At 47.6% G+C, this 22,803-nt stretch overlaps 1 protein-coding gene across 1 annotated transcript; it reads right to left on the bottom strand.

The window, feature by feature from the left end:
- Positions 1-787: 787 nt before the first annotated feature.
- Positions 788-22,604, bottom strand: LOC121445665 (homeobox protein Rhox5-like). The gene is made up of 5 exons (XM_041647811.1): positions 22,302-22,604; positions 3,439-3,553; positions 2,806-3,262; positions 2,150-2,195; positions 788-904 (listed from the first exon to the last, which is right to left on the bottom strand). Exons 2-5 carry the CDS (start codon positions 3,518-3,520, stop codon positions 788-790), a joined length of 702 nt encoding a protein of 233 aa, XP_041503745.1. The 5' UTR covers positions 3,521-3,553; positions 22,302-22,604.
- Positions 22,605-22,803: the final 199 nt, after the last annotated feature.

Below are 22,803 nucleotides of genomic sequence, written 5' to 3'. Positions count from 1 at the left end.
GAAGGAAAGACCCCCAAATCTTGAGTACTGAGGGTTCTCCGAGGCAGGTGACAAAATGCAGCAGAAGACACTAAGGTCAAGTCTCTGAGCAGGCCACGCTGGGAGCATATTCTCCCTGAGCCGGAATGCAAGAAGGAGACAGAATCCCCCCTTCTGCCTGGGCGGATAGCTTCACCTCTCTGTCAAGAAGCAGGACTCTGGGCAGTGTGCCTCCTATTGCCCTGAAGGCCCCACAGAGGGGGAGCGAAAGCTCACAGGGTGTTCCCATTCCCTCTGCCACCAACCTGGGAGACAGCTCTGAGAAGTTTCCAACAGAGCCCAAGCTGGGGACTTACTGAAGTGTGGGTGGTAACAACCGTGTCTAGAAACACACTGTCCTGCTTTGGGGACTTGCCCTTTCTGCCCTTATAAAGAACTTGTCCCACAGAGATAGAGCGAGTTGACAAGTCCATGAAGGGGGCGGGGGGCGCAGAGAACCACGTGGGGTCAGCAGGAAGCAGCCTGGCACCTAGAAGTCCTCTTCCCTTTGCAAGGCAGAGTGATTGCTGCTTGCCCATGTCACCCCGATTTAAATTTCATTTCCGGAATTTTAAACTACCATCTTTCAAATACTTATACCCACAGTTTGGTAACCTGGGAAAATAATGGAGCCAACGTACTGAGAATACACCTCTTTATTGCTGAAATCAATGCAGGGAAGGAAAGGGTGTCATGGCCATCAGGGGTGGCCGACACATTAGGGGCAGGGTAGGCTGCAGGACATCTTCCTCCAGGACAGGGAAGGCACTCAGTGCTGCTCCAGCATCTTCAGGCATCGTTGTTCTCGGGGAGCAGGGGGTGTGCTGCACAGCACCAGCAGTCTAGTATTCCTCCGGTGAAGGGCTCTCCTGTTCCTAAACCAATCCTGTAACCAGAAGAGAGCCTTGTTTCAGTACACTGACTGTATCACGGCTGAAGAGCACATGCTGTAACTTCGTATACTGGCTCAACTTGGCTAACACTTGAGGACATATTTGGAACCCATCCCAGGCCTGGGTGTATGCTAGGGGTGTCTCTTAGCGCTCAGCTATTCCCTTAGCAAAGCACCAAATCTTTGACTGCTTAGAAACTCCATGTTTATTATGTAGCCCCAAGAAGGGTTGAAGAGGTACCTCAAGTGTATACTGACTGTTCAGAATGCTGGAAGCAACAGGTTCATTCTCACTGAAACACTAAGAACACCCCCTGAGTAGCCCCTGGGGACGTATAAGCCTCACCCAGTCCTTCAACTGAGGAACAGACCCAGAATATTGCCTCTTCTCCCCATCAAATGGTACTTTTTGGTTGCAGGCCCGCCCTTTAAAGACCTACCTCTCTCTCCAGCCCACATCAATTGGTATTTTTAATGCATTCTTTCAGGAAGGATGCATAATCTAGCTCATGGTTTCCTGCGGGTCCCTGTGGTATCAACAATTATTAAGAAGATTTCTCTTGGGCTCCTGAGGATCCATAAAGGCCCGAGGCAGTAGTCTGTCAAAGTTTCCACCATGCTAGCATTGGTTAGTATCCAGAATGCAGATTTAATGAGACAAAGGGCACTTCTTCCGGCTCTGCTTCCTTCTTAGCCTCCCAGCACAGTGACTACAGGCCTTTTCCCTCGTGGGCATGTGGTCTGGAAAAGCCAGGGGTGCCTGGAATGCTGATCAGAGTGCACACACATCACCAGCAAAGGGAGGCAAAGGTGCTAAGAGCAGTTTGAGGTCCCTGGGCCCTGTACTGGTTCAGAACTAAGCTAGGCATCTGCCATTACAGACTAGAGAGGGGTGAAGTCGGAGAAAAGTTTTTCTGAGACACGCAGCGTGACAGCTGAAGGTGGACAAGAACGTGCTTTCTTCACTTAGGTGAGGCATGCGGGCTGCAGTCTCCAGAGCACCTTGGAGAACACGGTCTGTCCACCACATGGCAGACAAAGCACCTTGGTGTCTCCAGCTCGGCATGTCCTACTGAGAAAATGGAGGTCTGGGGACTTCTTGAACCTAGCCTGCCAGTGTACTGCTCTGGCACCCTTGGGATGCCATTTCAGGGTCCCACTCTGCCCCTACGCCTGTCTTCTAGGCAGAAGCATCACAAGATATGAAGTCCTGCCAAAATTATTCTTTAGAATACTGACCTGCACATCGGCTTCTGACACACCCAGCCATCTTGCAAGATCCTTCCTGAAGTGAAAAGATTCCAACATTTTAGGCTTTGTGTTAGAAATGAAGGATCGAGGAACATGTACCATGTGCTTTTGAATCATTTAGGTCCACACTTGTGTGCGTGCACATGTGTACACACACCCACATCACACTATTCCTCATAATTTCTTTGAGACTAGCTTTAGCAACAACTTTCCTTCAGGGACCAAAATTAAGGGTAATCCCCCAAACACAGGTACCGAGTCAATGTGCTTAGAATAGAAAACTTCAGGCAGAACCTCCGCGATGAAAAGTCTTAGCAAAATTTTAATCTGAGGTGGGATCCGTCCCACACATCTTCCCAGCCACACCTCTGGCTTCTTTCTCATATTTAAAGACTCATTTAGAACAAGCATTGTTTAAATTTCCCACGCACGTGTCCCTTCAAAGGGTAAAAAGCACATTCATTCCCAGCGGGAATAGGGCCCATCCCCCTACTCCAGAAACTAGTTTCTCACAGAGGATGGGAGGATCAGGACAGGGTGGGTCTATTTCTTGAGGAAAGCAAGGATCCAGGGAGCTCCAAAGGAAAGCCTGGGCTAGGACACACTGCCTAAAATTCAGCCGCCTAGCAGGACAAAGTGCTTACCTCATGTGCAAGGTGGGGTGGCGATTCTCTTGGAAAAGCTGCTCCAGATCCTGCAGCTGAGACAGGGTGAATCTGGTGCGGCGCTTGACAGGCAGCCTTTCCCCAGTCTGGGGACTATTGGTGCCCTCAGGCATCGCCGCCTCTGGCTGAGGCTGCTGTTGATCCACGCTGCCGCCATGGCCACCTTCCTCGTGGACCTCGTTGTCCACGGGGCCAGAACTACCAGCGGCAGCATGGCCTCCTCCCATTTCTTCTTCTTTGTTTTCTCCCTCCTCTACCTCTTCTGTGGCTTCCTGAGCGAGACTGCACTGAGCAGACTCTTCTTGAGCAAGCTTGCCTTCAGCAAGTTCGCCCGGAGCAAGTTTGCCCTCATCAAGCTCCCCCTGAGTGGGCTTGCTCTGCTCAAGCCCTTTCTTGCCTCCTTCCTCTCCAGCCTTCAAGACCATTGCATTCCCACCTGAAACAGAGAAAATCACAAAGATAAAAGTCTGAGCATCGTGGCTCAGGGACCATTGGAAGGTCTAAAGAGGGGCCACAGGCAGGGCTGAGTTCCCGAAGCCCATGGCCACTGGCTTTCCCACTAGATTTCTTTCTTGGCCCCCGCCAGAATCCCGTCGGAACCAGTTTACTGACCATGCTGTTGTTCCTGGTCCCCATCAGCTCCCAGCTCCCGCATCCCGCTGAAAGTGTTGGAGCAGTCTTTGCGAGTCTCCATTCCGGGAATCTTCCGATCAGACACACCACAGTCCTGCAGATTCAAAAGCTGCCTCTCACAGGTCTGGCGCCAGACGACGAAATGAACTGCTCTGGCGCTTGACCCGGAAGGGCTGTCTTCTGGGGGCTCAACCAAATTACAATGTGTCCAATCACACAACCTGTCCTGCCCAGGCTGTGGGCTTGTCCTCTGAGGTGCCTAAGCAGAAGCAGTTTAGGGTTGCAAAGAGCAGAAGTACATAAAAGGAAAAGCAGCGAGTCTCTGGGGCGGGGATGCAGAACCTGTGGCTCCAAGTTGCCTCTGGACTTTAAATTCCAACACAGGATGCAAGTCACACAAAGACCTTCTCAAGCTCAGCATGTCCTTGAGTCTGGCTAGATCATTCTATGAAGTTATGCAAATGTCATTCAACCAAAACGAAAAAGACGCATCCCTTAATGAAGTGGCACAAATTAGACTCCATCATTTATGTGCCAAATAGTGGATTGCCCAAGTGTACACACTCACTGTGGTCGCTATCTCCGTCTCGTGTGATGGCAAACACGTGGGAAGGCCAGGGCAAGATCCTCCTGAGAGTCTGTGTTCTCAAAGCGCTGAGTCCCAGCAGTGTTCCAAGCTTGTTCTGATGGAGACCTTTCTCTCTCTACCTAGCTGGGCTTGTCCCAAGGACCTATGGTGGCCCAAAGACATCTCTGGGCATCACAAATCAGCCTTAGTCAGTGGCTCCAAACTCGTCTCACTGCCATGAAGTTTACAGATGGGAGGAATAAGCAATTCTGATGCAGTCTCATCAAAGAAGCATTGCAGGAGAGGGGGAGATTGGGGGAAAGTTAGAGAAACTCCCCAGATAGGTGACATTCCCCAAATTTACAAAGGCCACCGAGCTCTGTCATTTAGTGGACTTTGTTTTTAAAGCATCACGGCGGCAGCGATAGGTGACATTCCCCAAATTTACAAAGGCCACCGAGCTCTGTCATTTAGTGGGTTTGTTTTTACAGCATCACAGTGGCAGCGTCTGGACAGTGCCTGAGGTTATTGTTAGGAGGCGGCTTAGTTCTCTGGGATAGCACAGGCTGAGAGCCTGGATGCCCAAGATCCATATGGTCCGGCCCACACCAAAGAGATGATAGTGCCTTCTTCATCTGGCTCAGCCCCCCTCCCACCACACACCCTTTGTTCATCTGTGACTAAGGCTTTGCCAGGTGTTGATCCTTGTCTGGTAGCCACTAGCCACTGAGCGGCCTTGTGCCCCCTGACATTTCCTATGGCCCCCTTGCTTTTAATTGTACTTATCTCTCTTTCTGCTCACAGCTCCCTAGAAGCAACTGCAATTATTCTGCCTGTTCTGCTTTTCTTCCTGTTTTCCTTGTCTCCAGCGTCTCTGTGAAAGGCTTTCCTGAAACACGGAAGCGGGAGGCTTTCTCAGAGGCTGTCTTTCCCTACTCCCTCAGTTAGCTGCTGTAGAAGCCAGGCTATTTTAGGGGACAATAGTGCCACATGTGCTTGCTTGCTTTTCTTTTGACCCAAATTTGAAGTTATATTTATTAAATACTGGCCAGGATGATAGACATTGGTCAGGCCCACACCTGAGATTCCCAGAGCATGGCGCAAATTTCCATTAGTCAGAGGGTTGCAATGGCAAAAATCACAAGACTCTGGGTTTCCACCTTTGTCCAATCAGGGGCAAGCATACTTCCCATTGTTCATTCCTGCATATGAACCTTCCACCCACATATGATCAAGACTTCCTGTACAGTTAGGGCAACCAAACTTCCTCCCAGAAGTGAAAAGCCATGGCTCTTTATCTCACAGGAGCCCCCAGCATTCCAACATGTGCTTTCTTGAAGGAATTGGTGCCTGCCTGGCCAGCAGACTCTCTGGCTGGGAGACCGTTCTTATCAGTGTGAGATAGTGTCGCTGTGGGACTGGGCTTCAGAGACTCTGTTTCTCAATCTTAGTGCTCCTGGTTTGGCTGTTTCAACCTCACCCTCCATTTTAGCCCTAACTCCCCTGCACCATATGCAAGCAAGTTGCAAATGTGAACCTGGGTGCTTTTTCCTCACTATGGTCAGAGACCTACCTCCTGCATGGATCCCAGCCTTGGATTCTGAGATGAATTCCCCAAGATGCTGCCCCCAGGGTTTGGGAGAAGCAGATAAGCAATCGTTCATTCTGGGCGCCCCTGAGTCTGTTCATTCCATCTTCTTTCTGTAGAGTTCACAGGACCCCGAGGGGAATTCTTTTATTTCTGGTAGTTTCCTCCCAGGGCTCAGCAAAAGAGTGAGGCAGAGGGATTTCACTCTCTGATCGGGGAGTCAGCACCCTAAAAGATGGGTACTTGCTGTGTAACCCACAGGAGCTGTGGAGTGCCCTGTGGAAGTATGCACCACAAGTGAACAGCAAGGCCCACTGTGTTCCAAACTGTCACCTATGTGAGTCTGGGAACCAGCACTCTTCTCAGCCTTTTACCCTAGATCCTTTAAGCCCTATTGTCCCCATATTGAACTTGGGGAAGGGACTAAATTCTGTTGACTCCTTAGGATGCCTGCTGCTTGCCTGCTGGTTTCTAGCTCCCCAATCCCACACATCCCTGCACTGACAGGAAACCTTTACCCATGCACATATTTTTTCAGTGGAATGTCGGAGCTTTGTGAGTGTAATTTACTACTCTGTGTGACTTTTCTTTAAAGTTATCTTCTATGACTGATGCCCCAGGAATGAAATGTGTTAATGAAATCTTATAGCTCCTTCTTGTTTGTTTACATTCTTGATGCTCTAGGGCAGTGGTTCTCAACCCTTCTAATGCTGTGCCTCTTTAATACAATCCTCATGTTGTGATGACCCTCTCCCAACCATTTTCCTTGCTACTTCGTAATTGTAATTTGCTACTATTATGACTCATAATGTAATATCTGAGTTTTCCAATGGTTTTATTTAAGGTTGATAAATGCCAAAAGGCAAAAGGGGTGGCTACCCACAGGTTGAAAAGCACTGTTTTAGGTTAAGAAATGTGATTTTTGGGTTTCTACAGTATTTTCCCTGCTGACTCTGCCCCATCTACTCGCTAGATGGGGAACATACCTGCATAGAGTTTTTCCTGAGGGGTGGCTTTGTCTGAATCTGCATGTCCGCACACAGGTGCACTTCCAGACCTTCACTTGCAGAACTGTCTACAGTCAAAGCCCTGCAGCCCCCCTGGCCCATCCCCTAGACAGAAGAGAATCTGCAGGATGCAGGAGTAGTTCCAGAAATCAGGAAAGCACAAGAGGAAGGTGCTCCAGAAGGTTTCACACAGCTAGTTACAGCCATCAAGGGAAAGACAAGTGAATTGTAAATATGTTTTTATTGACAAGTAGGAGTTTAAAGACAAAAAAGCAAAACTTGAATCCCTGCCTAGGCAAAACCCAAGACAATGTTGTTTCCCTTCAGAGGATTAAGATAATTCAAATTAGCAATTTCAGAATTGTCGTGATCCAGCTGCCCTCACTCCCCCTGACTGAAGGTGGAACTTCCTTGTGGTCTGTAATTGACAAGGATGTTTGTGTTCTTTCTGGCCGGTGGGTCTCCACAGAAAGAGTAGAGGTATAAAAGGTTGCTGGGCAAAATAAAGGTTGCTGTTCTTGCACCTGAAAAGAAGCCTCCGTGTCTCAATGCTAGCACCCCGCCCCCCCACCCCACCCCGCCAGTCTTGGCTATCCAGGCTGCACTGGCTGCAGCAAAAGACCACTAAAGGGTGTTCCTTATGCTAAGATTTTGGTGTGTAGGGAGTTGACCACATAAACTCCCCTGAGGCTCTGTGAGAGAGGCCCATTCGTCCCAGATGCAAGCTTAGACTGGCACATCAAGCTCTAAGATAGTTCCCTGGTAGGGTGGGACAAGGTTTCAACTTCTTCCATGACATCCATCGAGAGTGAAGAATACTTACTAGTAGAACTTGGTAATAATGACTTCAGGTGTGTATTGATTTGGGAGTGATACTCTCTGAAGAATTATGTCTAAACAGTAATGTGGGCAGGGCTTTGATATCCGTTATTAGGGGATTTACCCCATAGGTAAAGGTCTGACCTGGCGACAGATGATTTTACAAACCAAAAATGTCATGCTCTCACAAGTGCAGTCAGGATGATCTTTCCAAAATGCCAACCTGACTCTCCTGCTTCCCTGCTCAGACACAGCCCATGGCTGCCCACTGCCCTTCTGACTTTGCCAGAGCCCAACACTGCCCTTCCCTGACTTCCTTTTCCATTTGAAGTTGTCACCAAACAGTGTTCCTTGGTTTGCCCTTTTTATTCCTGGCATGTCCTACTTTTTAACTCAACTCTGTCCTGTGCACACTTCCCGTCTTTCCTGCCTATGGGACTCTATACTGCCACTGGTACCTCCTATTACCGAGCTGGGATCCCTAGGGGCTTCTGGGAATTGGCCTGTGTAGTGTTGAATGTGTTCCTGTGCGCCAAGGTCTTCTGCTGGGAGCAAGAAAGCATTTAGGCAGATAGCCTGCCCCTAGATAAGAGGGAACGCAGCCCACCAATGTACCTGGGCCTCTCCACAGGGCTGAGAGGGTGGGATTTTGCTTGCTACCAGAAAACAGCAGTGTGCCAATATTTTGCTGAGTGAATGCCTGAGAGGCTGAAGGAAGGGTTGCTAGTAGGATAAAGGCATAGGTACCCACAAAAACCCTCGCATCCCCTTCTCAGAAAGCTTCAAGGAGCTCCGTGCACTAAGGGATCTGGTCTCGCATCCCGCAGCTTGCACTACTGGTGGGACCCTCTGGTGTCCTGAGCCCTGCGGGCTGCTTGACTCCCTTCCTAGCTCCATTTGACTGTCCTGAAACAGCAGTGGCTTCCACAAGTCCCTGCCATGACGGCCACCCCCCAACAACAGTCAACTGGATCATGATGTTTCGCCACCTCGTTTCCCTAAGATGGCCTAGTCTTACCTCGATTTCTTGTTTTCCCCTCCCTCCAGGGATAAAGTGGATAGTCAGTGAAAGGGAAGAGCAAGACGGACTCTTATTTACCAACCAGAGCACTTTAAACAGAAGAGTGGACACTTGGATAGGGAGCTAGAATGAATAAGCTAAGATCTGAGCAGGCTTCTGGGTACCTAGCCAAGGGTCACAGCAGCAAACTCTCAAGAGTGTCTCAGTATGCCAACTGGGCACAGTCTCTGGCAGAGCAAGTCTGCAGAGAGCAGGTCACTGAGTATCTAAAATGGTAGATCTCCCATCTCTGGTGTGTCTCAAAGGCTGAAGAAATTACCCTGCTTATGGCTGAAGCACCCAGTCTCCACAGCTGTGGCAGAAACAGTAGCTCTCCAAGCAAAAGCTGCATCTCTCAGAGCAGGTCCAGAGCAGAGCCAGGAGTCAGCTGGGACTCAGACTCCTGTCAAGAATCAGGTGGGGCTTTGTTGTTGTTGTTTTGGTGGTTTTGGCTTTTGTTTTGTTTTATTTCGAGACAGAGTTTCTTTGTAGCTTTGGAGCCTGTCCTGGAACTAGTTCTTGTAGACCAGGGTGGCCTCAAACTCACAGGGATCTACCCCCTTCTTCCTCTCAAGTGCTGGGATTAAAAGCGTGCACCACCACCTGGCTGTTTGGGGGGTTTGTTGTTGGTTTTGTTTTTGTGTGTATGAGAGAGAGAGAGAGAGAGAGAGAGAGAGAGAGAGAGAGAGAGAGAGAGAGAGAGAGAGAGAGAGACCCAGTTTCTCTACGCAGCCCTAGATGTTCGGGGAGTTAGATGTTCGGGGAACTCACTCTGCCGACCAGGCTGGCCTCAGACTCACAAGGATCCACCTGCCTCTGCCTCTGCCTCCCAAGTGCTGGGATTAAAGGTGGGTACCACTGCTGCCCAGCATGGACTCAGACTGGTTGGAAGGGGAGCATCAAAGGGATGAGTGTGGGTTGTCCCTTCTCAGTTTTCTTCCCTAGCCAGGTGAGGGTTATTGTTTGTTTGTTTTTATTTTTGTTTCTAATTGCCACAGTCTTCCCCTGGGACCTTGCAACTGACTATCTCTGTGAGCTTTTAAACACTGCCTACTACCGTTTCAAGGCTACTGCCTTGAAGGTAGGACTTTTTCACATCCTATTGTCTCTAGTGTCCACTGCTGCTGAAGAGCTCCGATCTCTGTTGGGGGTCCTCCTGCTACAGAAAGATAACCCTTGAGGATCTTGTTTACTCCTAGCAAGCCCCTCCTGCCAAGCCACCTGCCTGGGCCTGCTCTCTCTCCCCAGCCTTTCAGAGTTCTCAGCCTGTGTTAGTCAGGATTTGGAGCAGGACTTGAAGCCCAAAGCCAGTGGGGCTCCTGATTCCTTGTTGAAGGCCACTGCTGCCTCTTCACCACAAGGACAGGCAAATTCTGTTCTCGTTCTGCTCAGGTACCTGTCTCTCATCTTCAGGGCCTTCACCAGTTGTGTGTCTTTTCCTGAAGAGGTATGAACAAACCACAGATTCACCTGTGGTAAACCAAATTTCGTGATTCCAGCCGGTGAACCAGTCAGTGTGTCGGGGATTTTAATCGGGGGATATGTGAGAAGTTACCAGAGCACAGATCACTCAAAGGTAGCTGTATCATTAAAAGTCCTGCCCCAGCCTGAGTGGCAGCTCACGATAGCTGTACCCCTGGAGCTCTATGGACAGTTTGCAGGAGACTGACCTGGAGGATTTCCTCTCCTCGGAATTGAACTTACTTTACTACCCTTGGAAGGACTCTTGTGAATGCTGCAACTCTCCGGAATTTAGTACGTTTCCTAAGTCATATGAGCCTCTGCGGCCTCTCTCTTCAGGAAAGAATGTTTCGATTCAGAGGCAATAAATAGCTGTATAACTGTGGGTATGTAAATGGGCCAGAACCCCCCTGGCTTCCTTGACAAAAAAAAATAGAAACAACTGGAGTACAGCATGTACCAAGGCACATCCCACCATGCCAGCCCCAAAAAATCTAATTCCCACCATGCAGACGACATACTTGAGCACCTCCAGACCCACAGTGGAGAATTGGGAGGGGTTTTTCTGCCTCCACCCACAAACTGGGCCTAGACACACATTTCTCAGTGGCAGTGGAATCTGCCGTGTGTTGATTTCCTACCGTTGGGTCCACCACAGCAGAGAGGATAGAGATTGCCAAGCGCACTAGCCAATAGGCATCCACATACTCTGTCTTCACCCACCGCAAGGCATTTGGCTGAACATGGGCAAGCTCCCAGGGCACGCTTCTGGCCTTTCTTCTCAATGAAGCCTCCTTGGATATGGGCTGCTTGCATTTCATCATCCCGCCAGCCCGGGGAACCCAAAGAACCAAGCAGACCCCATTACTTTTCTCAACCTTCCACAGGAAGTCCCTTTAGGCAGGGACTTCCCAAGACAGTGCCATTTCCCTGGGGCCACATAGGTTTGGAGTTTTAAGTCTGACCTGAAGAAGAGAGTGGCATCCCAGGCATAAGGACAGTACAAAATAATCTGAACTTAACATGATATCGTTAAGGTGACTTATTTCCCTGAGCCACTGAAACACCACTGAAGTGGTATTAGAATCTGTTTCACAGTCACTACTGGTAGGAAGTGTAAGGTCTTTACATTTAGGTTATTTGTGTTGCAGTTTAGTGGAGAGTGAAAACTGACCACAATATGCAGCAGCCCCACGTGGGAGTTTGTAGATGGGGAGAAAGAGAAATTAGTGCCAGTCGACTGGGAAAGAAAAGGGAGGCAGAAGAGGTGAGGGGCCGTGGAGCTTGCTTTTAAAAAGGCCTTGATGCATGTGTCCAGAGCCTTGCAGCAGACATGCAGCGCATGACGTAGTGAACAACCATAGGCTGGCTAGGCCTTTGTCTGAATATTGACAAGCACTAGTGCAGCAATGGGACCCTGGGGCTGGCTAGACATTTGCATAAATACTGACAGATACCAGGTGGTAGCAGGCGGGCCAACCTTATGCCTGAATGCTAACAACGTGTGCTTGTTCTAATGTTCATTTTCTAGTAAGAAAACAAGGATGTTGGAAAATGGACCCATTTGATGCTAAGCAGGAGCTGTGGGATTCTCCCAAACTGCCTAGGCAATCTTGAACAAATGGACTGTCGGAAAGCCAGGCGGAGTTTCTTCATGCCAGTGCCAGCATTCTTGAACGTTCAAAGGGCACTGTGATAAAATTATGAAAGGGTTGCAGGGCGGTGGTGGCACACACCTTTAATCCCAGCACTCTGTAGGCAGAGGCAGGTGGATCTCTGGGAGTTCGAAGCCAGCCAGCCTGGTCTACAGAGCTAGTTCCAGGACAGGAACCAAAACTACAGAGAAACCCTGTCTCGAAAAAACCAAAAAAAAAAAAATATGAAAGGGTCACAGCTGATTGTCCTGGCTCCTCAAAGTGCAGCCTCCACCAGGAATGTTTAAAACAGTTTGCGCTACACTTTGCTGTGCTATTAACCTCAGCAAACTCTAGAAGACTTCGAAACTTTTCCCACCCAGGGGAGAGGGTGGGGAACGTCCCCTGGAGGCCTAGCAGAGAGGTGATTGCTGCTAAAGGGAAAAGCCTAGGATTGGTCCAAGCATAGTCCTCCGTGGTTAGGAGAGGTGCTAAGAGACAACACTGCAATTGGGCCAAATATTTCTTTTCAGATGACGTAAGCAGGCTGCTCGGGCTGTGCGTGAGTCTACAGGCAGACAGTCTCTTGCTTGCTCTCCTGTGACGTTGCAGCATTAAATCCAGCGACAGTTGCTTTTCCGAGCCTACTAACTATTTCTGCCTGGTGAGAGCAGAAGCACCCATTCGGCTTACCAGCCAGTAATTTAGGAAAGCAGTTGTCCAGGATTCGTGCCGTGGCCAGCTGGTCCCACAGCCCGGCTGAACAGAGGCAAAATCCCTGTTGATCTCCTTCACAATTGGCTAGTCTAGTCACATGGCAGGGCCGATGGAGAAAGATCAACTCTACTCTAAATACCAATGCCTGTATGGGAAATTATGCTAATTACTGTTATTTCCAGCTAAGAGGTGCGTAAACTGAGGCATGGGAGGTACTGCAGTTGGACAGGACAGCCATACTCATGAGTGAGGCTGCCCTTTGGGAGACCCCATGGGACCCTTTTGTGATTCCCTGTATAGACTTTACTTGGCCCAGACACTTAGATTTTTTGGGAGATTTCCTTCCCATCTCCCGGCCTCACAAGATGACCCTGTTTCTTCCTAGCTACCCTGGTCCCGGAGTTGGGAAACTTAATAAAAACTAAGGAGTTGGGGGACCTGCCGTGAGGGTGTGCCTGGTGACCAGGCAGTGACCACCGTGCTCATAGGGCAGGGGAGCTTGCTTGTGGAGATTCAGCTAACGTTGCCAGCAGCATTCCGGACCAGCACCAGGCAGATAACCCAGGGACCAGGGATCACCATGGTGCTGGCAGAGCACAAATGGTCGTGGAACCTGAGGTTCTAGAGACTGGGGAACAGCACATAGTCCCCATCGTGACAAAACTTTAGCTTCCACCATGGCGAAACTGGCTGGCCCTGCATTTGCGAGGGATCACAAAGCTGAAAGCCTCTGTGCTCACCATCTGACACAGTGGCCTGCTGTTTCCAGACCTGGTTTCCTTAGCAACCGTCCTTGCAGCCAGCTTGTCACAAGGAAGCAGCTCAGCGATATTGGAGTGCTAACGGTTACCACAGTGAAGCCTGAGAAAAAGCCCTCCGAACGGGGTTCAGACTCCACACTCCAAAAAGCAGATATATGGCTGCCTCAGCCTAACTGAGGGTGTGGCCCTTGTCCTTTGGACAGCCATGGATTGCCTTAGGTACCAGGAGCAAAGTGGATTCACACTGCTATGTTGCTAAGGATGGAGTCTGGTCTTCTGGGGGCTGATCCAGTGGGCATTGCTGAGGGACAGGCACTCTAAGCTGACAGTCCCTGCAGCCATCCATGCGGTAGCAGTGAGTAGGCCTCCACCAGGCGCTCAGAGTAGGGGATCCTCGTACACTGTACTGGGCTCACTGGCGGACGCGTACAGACTACGTAGCAAGTTGCTGCAAGAGAAAGGCAGGCCTCCCTCCAGCTACAGTTCTTTTACATGGGGTTGTCTCCTGCATACTGAAGGGATGACAGGTTGCCAACCTCTATGGAATGGGTGCAAGACCACCTGCCCACAGAGATGACATCTCTAATGTCCCATATGCAGAATGGGGCTAAACCTCTGATTTCAGGGTCTGAAGAACAACAGGATACACTGTCCACTGATCTGACCAGTGCTAGGCCCTGTTCAGGCCCAGCAATAATAATGCCTAAATCTCCTCGTGTTGCCAGTGGGCAAAGTGAAAGAGAGAGAGGGAAACTATCCTAATATTACCCAACAACCTGGGAGAAAACACAGAAACAGACTCTCTGTAAATACACAGGAGAGGTACAATGGACTAAGCCAGCAAGATTAGCCTGAGCCCTAGTACTTCAGTATCCCCACCTATCACACTGCAGGTTCCAGTGGCAGAGGACAGTCTACCCAGGTTTCATGGCCTTCTCCCTCTGTGCCAACAGCATCTAGTTCTAGCCAGGTCAGTACCACTGCATTTAGATATAGTTGTTTTGATACACTGGGGTTTACTGCTTTTTAGGATTGTACAGAGAACATGCGTGGATAGGCTATTTTAATGTGGAAAATATAGGGATTAAGGAAGAAATTCAAGACTCAGCAATGGTAACACACGCCTTTAATCCCAGCATTCGGGAGGCAGAGGCAGGCAGATCTGGAAGTTCGAGGTCAACCTGGTCTATGGAACGAGTTCCAAGACATCTAAAGCTGCACAGAGAAACCCTGTGTTGAAAAGCAACAACAAAACACCGAAACAAGAAAGAAATACAAAAGAAATTTGAGACGTGAAAGAAAAAATTTGATCCTTTAAGTTATAATCAGTCTTTTACACAGCCATACCGCAGTATGGTTTTGATGTATTAGGAAGTCTCTTGATTCGGGTACAGGACAACCTTTCAATTATTCATTAACAGATCAGACTGAGTCTCGGCGCATGCCGAGAGAACCATGACATGACATGATAATCACACGCAGGGACAGTGTGCAGGAAATAAATTCATCAGCTGATCAACAAAGCCAGCACTGCGCATCACTATCATCAGCTGTGCCTGGGAGACCCCCGTCTCCATCCTTCTTCCCCAGATGGCTTGCAGCAAGGGTCCCTCAAGTTTGCAAAGCAGAACTCAACCGTAAAGGCAGTTCTCTGGTCTCTTTCCCCCAAGCTGCTTCTTCAGATCCTGTTTCTAATTCACAGGGGAAAATAAAACTGATTTTGCACTAGAGAGCCCTCGGGAGTGAAGAATGGTGCATCTCGAACTGTCAAGTTTCTGTTTTTTTCTTGTGCTTTCTGGAGTAACGCTTTGCAATGCAAACGCACAACTTAATCCAGGCAAGAAGGACTAGAAATGATGAAGCACAGAGCCAGTGTCTCTTAAGAGGAGCTTTTAGAGGATCCCTTCTGCTAAGCAAAAGGAAAGACACTGGCCCCTGTTGTCAGCAGCTCCACTGCCCACCCATGATATCGTGTGCATACGGCACAAACAAGCGCACCGGGAAATGGTTAAAAAGAATGTATTTAGTGGGACCTGGTAAGATAGCTCAGTGAGGGAGACAACTGAGACAGGAAAATGGTTACCACATGTACATGAAGACCTGAGTTCGGATCCCCAGCACATACTGAAATGCCAGGCCTGGTGGTACCTTATTCTAATCCCAGAGCTGGAGATAGGTGGATCCCTGGAGCTCACTGACCAACCAGTCTAGCCAATCAGTGAGCTCTGGATTCAATGAGGAACACTATCTCAAAAAGGAACATGGACCAAGGATGGTGGCACATGTTTTTAATCCCAGAGCCAGAGCTCTACAAGTTCAAGGCCAGCCTGGCCTACAAAGTGAGTACCAGGTTAGCCAAGGCTACGTAGTGAGATCCTGTCTCAAGAAAAAAAAAAAACTCAAAAAGGTAGAAAGCCATTAAGGAAGACGCAAAACCTTGCCCTCTGACCTCTACATGTACCTACACACAAAACATGCATGTCCACACACATACAAACACAGACCAGCTGTCATACTCCATTACCTCCTTCTCTAGCATGTTTTCATCGCCTCTCTTCAGACTGAACTCCAGTACCCCCTGTAAACTTATAAATAAAACATTAAACGTGAGAAGCAAGCACAAAGGCCTCTGACATTGCAGCACTTCCATCCAGATCAACAGTCAGCCTCACGCTGAGGCTAGACGCCTCCTGTGTGGTCACAGTTCCACACTGCCCTCTGCTGTAAGAGGAGCATGTTCGAGTTTCCTTTCTGTTTGCCATGATAAAATACTCAGACCAAAAGCAACTCATAGGGTATCCAGTCCATCAGTGAGAGCAGTCAGGGCTGGAAGTCAAGCAGAGCCTTGAAGCAGAAGCAATGGAGGGAGGTTGCCTGCTGGCTCATTTGCAGGCTTTCTTACACGGCTCAACAACACGGGCCCAGAGATGGTAACAACCCCCAGAGGGATGGGCCTTCCTCTGCCAATTCACAATCAAGGCCATCCCACTACAAACGGGGCCACAGGTCAATCTGATCCAAACAATCCCTCCGGTGAGCCTTCCTTCTCAGACTGGCACACATTGTCTGACAAAGCTAACTGGTAGAAGAACAGAGACCATGTAATTAATTCTTGGAGCTCCGCACAGTGTGGTACCCTGAAGGAAGAGCTGAAGGAAGAGATACGGTGGTAACTTTCCCATCCCAGGCAGCCCTGAGGAAATGCACTACCTGGAAATCACAGTGGGCTGTAGATTTTCGTGTTTGCCTGCTATGATATTCAGCCTACTAAACCAAGAGGAACTCTTCCCTCCCTGATGGAATGCTCGATTTAGGAATAGAAAGGTGACGGGGGCAGTGTGACGTGGTCCTTGGGAGCTACTGTAGTAGCTATCTCAAAAACACTGATGGACATGTAGCTTCTGGCCAGTGATTCCTGGTGCTCAGGATCCGGCAGCTGCACTAAAGCAGGAACCTGGCCTCATACACTAGAGGCCTAAGCCGATCACGTGACGTGAACGGAGGCTTGCGCTGAGCAGCTCAGCGTAGGGGCCTGGATGATCACAGACTACCAGAACTGTTCAGCACCCAGGTAGTAGCATACCAGATCCTCTATGAGTTCCACAAGTTCAGGGTTTCTGGACCCAGCCTCGTGCCGTGGGGCTAGCAAGGCGCTCAGGAGAGAACTGAAGCTGGATTTCCTCAGCTCTGGGCGTCTTCTGCTAGGAGCTACTCCCGGAAGAGCCCAGGACATGTGCCTTGATCAGCAATGCAGTCATCTCCCAGGGCTCACATACGGATATGGAAGATGGCTATGACATGGGTTTTGGATTTTGGGGGTCAATCAAGCATTCTTTTGACATGGAGTAGGCAGTGTGTTGTGAAGAAATGTACGAGATTGTAAGAAGAAAGAATGATTGCCCATGGCAGTGGAGAAGTCTGGAGGAAGAAAATCCTGGCATATCACTGAATCGATGTTTGGCAGACTGAAGCTGAAGCAAAGTATAGCAGCTATTTATTTCTAACCTGGGTATCAGTTACTCTGAGACTTGGAATGGTGTGCTAGAGATCTTGCTGCTTGAAAACCTGATTTCTTTTGGCTTTAGAAAGAGCTACTCGTGGTGGCGCACGCCTTTAATCCCAGCACTCGGGAGACAGAGGCAGGCGGATCTCTGTGAGCTCGAGACCAGCCTGGTCTACAAGAGCTAGTTCCAGGACAGGCTCCAAAGCCACAGAGAAACCCTGTCTCGAAAAATCCAAAAAAAAAGAAAGAAAGAAAGAAAGAAAGAAAGAAAGAAAGAAAGAAAGAAAGAAAGAAAGAAAGAAAGAAAGAAAGAAAGAAAGAAAGAAAGAAAGAAAGAAAGAAAGAAAGAAAGAAAGAAAGAAAGAAAACTACTCAGGTACATATAGCAAATTCCAAGACATCCAGCACACAGTAAGGGATATTATATTTCAAGCCACTTAACCAGTGTATCTCCGCTGCGCCATTCATCAAATCTTAAGAGTAAGAAATTGCAATTTATGTGGCACTATAAAGACAAAAATAATTCATACATACTTCAAACCCCTAGAAAAGCACAAAGAACAAAGGTATTATACAAGTATGTGTTTCCTACAGAACACAAATGGAATGCTGATGTTCCTTACTCTCCCAAACCAGCGCTCTGCTGTAAAGACAGTGGAGGAAGTCAGATGAGGGCAGTTGCACGGAATGGACTTTTAGATCAGGATCATGGTAGATACGTAAATTAAAGCATCTCTGCATGTTTAACATGGGTATGTGCAATGAGGCATTCTCTATGACACTTTCACGTTCTGCTATGACAAACATGACGAGAGGGTCTATATTTCAGAGATGACGAAACACTGTGATTTTTGGACCCATCTAAAAATATTCCAGGGTAAATCTAGGGGTTGGCTATTTTGGTAGGGTGCCAGTAGAATCCTATTGGCTAGACATCGTAATTGCTGAAAGTAGACAGTGGAGTACAGAGTGTGAAATTCTACCCTGCTTGTGTATAGGCATGGTATCATCTATAATGGAACAACCATAATTCCAACCATGCGCCATCCGAGGTAAGCAGGCAAGGGGTACATGAAGGGAACAGGAGGGGTTGGTGTGGGAAAGGCAATGTCCCCCCCCCCGCAAGTTCAGTGTTGCAAGAGCAAGTTTGAATGATCTTCCAGGTTCCCAAAATTGGTTGGCTTAAAAACCCTTTTCTGACACACTTTGCGGTCTGTTTCAAACAAGTAGCTTGAGGATGTCTTGAGAAAATAGCCTCAGAAGATCAAACAGCAGGCTAAGGAGATCTGAGAACCCTAAAGAAGCAGAGACTGCTTCATGAGAGCAATGCGTTTTGGGATCAAAATGCATCTTTTTCAAACTGAATTGTTTCTTGGATCTCCTGCTTTTTCTCTTTCTCTTCTGTTAAAATTTTGTTGGAAATTTTACCTTTAATATTTTAATTTTTTTCTCAAACACGTAGAAAGTTTCTGTGTCCTTTGTTTTTCTCTGCACTTATGCATTCTGTTGTTATGGGAACATGACCCAGGCCAGCAAGTGATTTGCCCAACCACTCGGAGACTACAGCAGAAATCCCTTAGCTATCAGACCAAGACCCTTGCTAGTGCTTCAAGAAGACAGACCCACATGAAAACGTTTATTGTTTATAAAAGTGGAGTTCAAATGGTGTGCGCTTACATATATACAGCTGGGGATAGGACCCCACCTCTAGATACATTTTCTGAGCAATTAAACACGTTTCTTTTTCCTGTGGTGTTCCCCCCTTTTATTAACTGTAGATTTTTTTTCTCGCGTAATATATTCTGATTACGATTTTTCTCCCTCTATTCTACCCAGTTTCTCCCCACCTCCCCTACCGTCTGGATCCACCCATTTCTACCTCTCCTTAGAAAACACACGGGCTTTGGCACAGGAAAAGGCCCTTTGAACAGAAAACACTGTTACCTTAATGCACAGGCACTAAGATCAACAATTAATAAATGGAACCTCATGAAACTGAAAAATTTCTGTAGGGACACCATCATCCAGATGAAGCAGCAGCCTACAGAATGGGGAAAGATTTTTTTACCAACTCCACATCTGATAGAGGAATAATATCCAAAATATGTAATGAACTAAAAAACAAACAAACTAGATGGAGCTGGATAGATGGCTCAATGGTTATAGACATTATCTGCTCTTCCAAAAGACCCAGGTTCAATTCTCAGCACCCCCATGGCAGCCCACAACTGTCTGTAACTCCAATCCCAAGCAATTTGCACTGCGTGCACATGGTGCACAGATATACATGCAGGCAAAGCACCCAGACACAGAAAAATTAAAAAGTAAATCTAGCCAGGCCGTGGTGGCACACGCCTTTTATCCCAGCACTCGGGAGGCAGAAGCAGGCAGGCCTCTGTGAGTTCGAGACCACCCTGGTCTACAAGAGCTAGTTCCAGGACAAACTCCAAAGCTACAAAGAAACATTGTCTCGAAAAATTTTTTAAAAAGTAAATCTAAAAGAATGCAAAAAGTAAACTAGATATCAGAAAAACGAATAACCCGATTTAAAAATGGGGTCCAGATCTGAATGGAGTTCTCCAGAGAGGAAACTCAAATGGCTAAGAAACACTTCAAATGAATGTTTGATACCCTTTGTTGCTAGGGAAACACAAATCAAAACTACTTTGAGATTCCAGCCTATACCTGGCAGAGTAACTAAGATCAGTAAAGCACTTGACAGCTCATGCTGGAGAGGATGTGGAATAAGGAGAACAGTTATTCTTTGCTGGTGGGAGTGCAAACTTGTACAGCCACGAGGAAATCAGTGTGGTGGCCCCTTGGGAAGGTGGGAATTGATCTACCTCAAGAGCCAGCTATATTATTCTTGACATATAGTCAAAGGATGCTTTGTCCTACCCCAGGCATGCTTGCTCAGCCATGTTCACTGCTGCTCTATTGATAATAGCCAAAAACTGGAAGCACCCTAAATGTCCCTCAACAGAAGAACGGGTGAAAATGCAATATATTTACAAATAAAATATTACTTGCCTGTTTAAAAATGGTATCATGAAATTTGTGGAGTAAATGGATGGAACTAGAAAAAAATATGTCCATGTATGAAGATGATCTACGATGAAATTGCCCAAAAATGGGGGAGACAGAACCCCAACTGGGCATTTCTTGTCACCAAAAGAAGCTTCCAGCGCCAGGAATGGGTTACATATAATTGAGTAAACAACTCAGGTTGTTGCCAAGACTATATGTCCCTCTCCACAAACTGACAGCAAGACCCCATTGCCGAAGAAAACACCTGCGCAGCTCGCTGAACATGGAGAAGTCGAGCGGGTGTCAACACAGAGCAATTAAGCTAGTTTCCAGGGAGAAACTGTGGTTTTCAAATCTCTTCAAATCACATTTTCTAGGCAATTTGGCCATTTCACATAGACAAGTACAGTTCCCGTTATCTTGAAAAAAGCAAGATTTACTCTCTGAGCAGCTGGCAGCCAAGGTCATTTCTCCAAGGCAGTTTGTCAAACACTTGCTTCTTCGGTCAAGAGAAAGGGGCTTGAATGACTAGGCAGGCAGCAGTTCGTCAAAGCAAAGCTTCGGCAAACTTAAACTTTCATTGAGTCAGAAGTATATAACTCTATTTCCTTTAACTCCTTAGAGGGTTTAAGTGAAACCCGTTAGTGGGCTCCCTGCCTTAAAGCGGTGGTTGTGGCAGAACCCTCAACTTCATTACTTATTTTCATGTCATTGAATATTGTTTTCTGAGTAAGTTTATTAGTAAATTCATCTTAATCATTTTTAGTTGATGTAAAAACTTGTCAATATGTCTGTCCCTCCGCACTGTCACCCTCCTGACTTTGTAGTGACATGCATACAAATGTCTGTGGGAGCACAGATTGTTTGTGCTGGACTGTAATCACAGCATGTGGGGGACAGCAGCAGGCGGATCTCTGTGAGTTCAAAGTCAGCCTGGTCTGCATTGCAAGTTTCAGGCCAGCCAGGGCTACACAGTGAGATCCTGTCTCAACCCAAAAGATATCTATGAAAACACAACATCAGTTTCCCTGCTTGACTACTTCTTCCCAACAAGATGATAACAGGCTTGCCTCCTGCTTTGATTTTAGTGGATGTCTTAGGTTTTTCACTCTGACAAATTTGTTGCTTCAGTAACGGAAAGAGTAAAAGAACCAGTGTACAGAAATTCAAACATCAAAAAGATCAAGTTATTTCATATGCCAATTTTGAAACAGGCACTAGTACTGCATTTGATGAATTGGAAGTGGGTAAGGTACATTTGAACTACAGATAAATAACAAATAGCATCATTAGTGTAAACATGTCTCTGATATTGCAGGTAAAAATTTCATCAATTTATGAATCTGTGAACTTGAGAGGTTGAAGCAGGAGGATTACAACATCAAGGCTAGCCTGGGCTTCATGGGGAAGGTCTGTCTCAAAAAAATATATATCTTTTTATCTCTATTTTTTAAAAAAGCTTAATATTTTGTGGGTTTTGATGTTGTTTTTAAACCTCATAATTGTAAATTATAGACATTGTTGGTTGTAGAACTAGCTTAAATAGCTGTCGCTTTCCATACTAGTCCGTTTACATTTTCCTTATATTTCAGGATTTAAGAATTAAAGTGTATTGAAACCTTTCTATTTGTTGTCTATCTGCTCATGCAGATATGCGAGCACACACAGACACACACACAGACACACACACAGACACACACACAGACACACACGCACAGATACACACACAGACACACACGCACAGATACACACACAGACACACACGCACAGATACACACACTCACACAGTATCCAAAACACAAGAGGAAATACTTGTGCTGTCACCCTGCCATTCTCTGTCCCTTTCAGACACATCAGGCTCCAGACTGAGAAGCAAGTGACAATAATAGATCTGCTGTCCTATGCCCACCTTTATCTTGGATGATAACCCACCACCACTGGACCAGCCAACTCCCCCTCCCCTTTAGCTCCATGGCAGCACCACACCCCAGCCAGGGATGTTACTGTTTCTCTACTTCGCACACTAGATGGTTCTCTGTCAGAAGGAGGGCGGTCACCTGCCATCTCATAGCTGCTACGGGAAGGACAAAGCTAACAGGGTTTTGTGAAAGTTCCACGTGACATTCTTTTTTTAGCACAAAAGAGGCTCCACTTTTCATGAAACCATGGAAACCAAACAGGAAGCTCTTTCACTTACTTATTTTTCCGTGCCAGAACATCAGTCTCAGAAATGTGAAGGACAGACATGGAAGCACAGGACTCACACTGCCAGAGTCACGTGGTCTTGGAGCTGACTTGACACGCAGGGCCCCTGGCAGGTGGGACGGGCAGCAGGCAACTGGAGCCCTATCCCAGAGGGCTCCTTCTGACTCCATCCTTTCGCCTCTGGGCAGCACCTGGCCTAATGCCCACCCTCTTGGCTGGCTCTGCCTTCCATGAGTGAACTTCTCCAGCGCATCTCCTGTTGTGACAGCTGAGCCACAGGGGCAGTGACTGCTTCTCTTCCTACCTTGCCTGCTTGCCTGACTTCCCAAAGGGACCCCACGTACCACATTTGTAATTTTGCACAGATATACAGGTTTGAGGGCATAGGTGGTTCCTAATTCAGGAAGAATCCTGTGGTCCTGGATGTAAAGTCACCTTGTGGACTAAAGGTGACAATGTCCAGAGTGCCTATTGCTTCCTGTTGTGCAAAAGGG

The sequence above is a fragment of the Microtus oregoni genome, unplaced genomic scaffold, assembly GCF_018167655.1.
Source record: "Microtus oregoni isolate MIOR12 unplaced genomic scaffold, Mior012 000268F_001, whole genome shotgun sequence".
Taxonomy (NCBI): Eukaryota; Metazoa; Chordata; class Mammalia; order Rodentia; family Cricetidae; genus Microtus; species Microtus oregoni.
The sequence above is the reverse complement of the archived record's forward strand: the minus strand, read 5'-3'. Positions and strand labels throughout refer to the sequence as shown.

Excerpts from the sequence above, each read along its gene's own strand:
- LOC121445665 (XM_041647811.1), bottom strand. The coding sequence starts at position 3,520 with ATGGAGACTCGCAAAGACTGCTCCAACACTTTCAGCGGGATGCGGGAG. Across the intron at positions 3,263-3,438 it reads GGACCAGGAACAACAGCATG|GTGGGAATGCAATGGTCTTG; the intron begins GTCAGTAAACTG and ends TCTCTGTTTCAG. Across the intron at positions 2,196-2,805 it reads CACCCCACCTTGCACATGAG|GAAGGATCTTGCAAGATGGC; the intron begins GTAAGCACTTTG and ends TTTTCACTTCAG.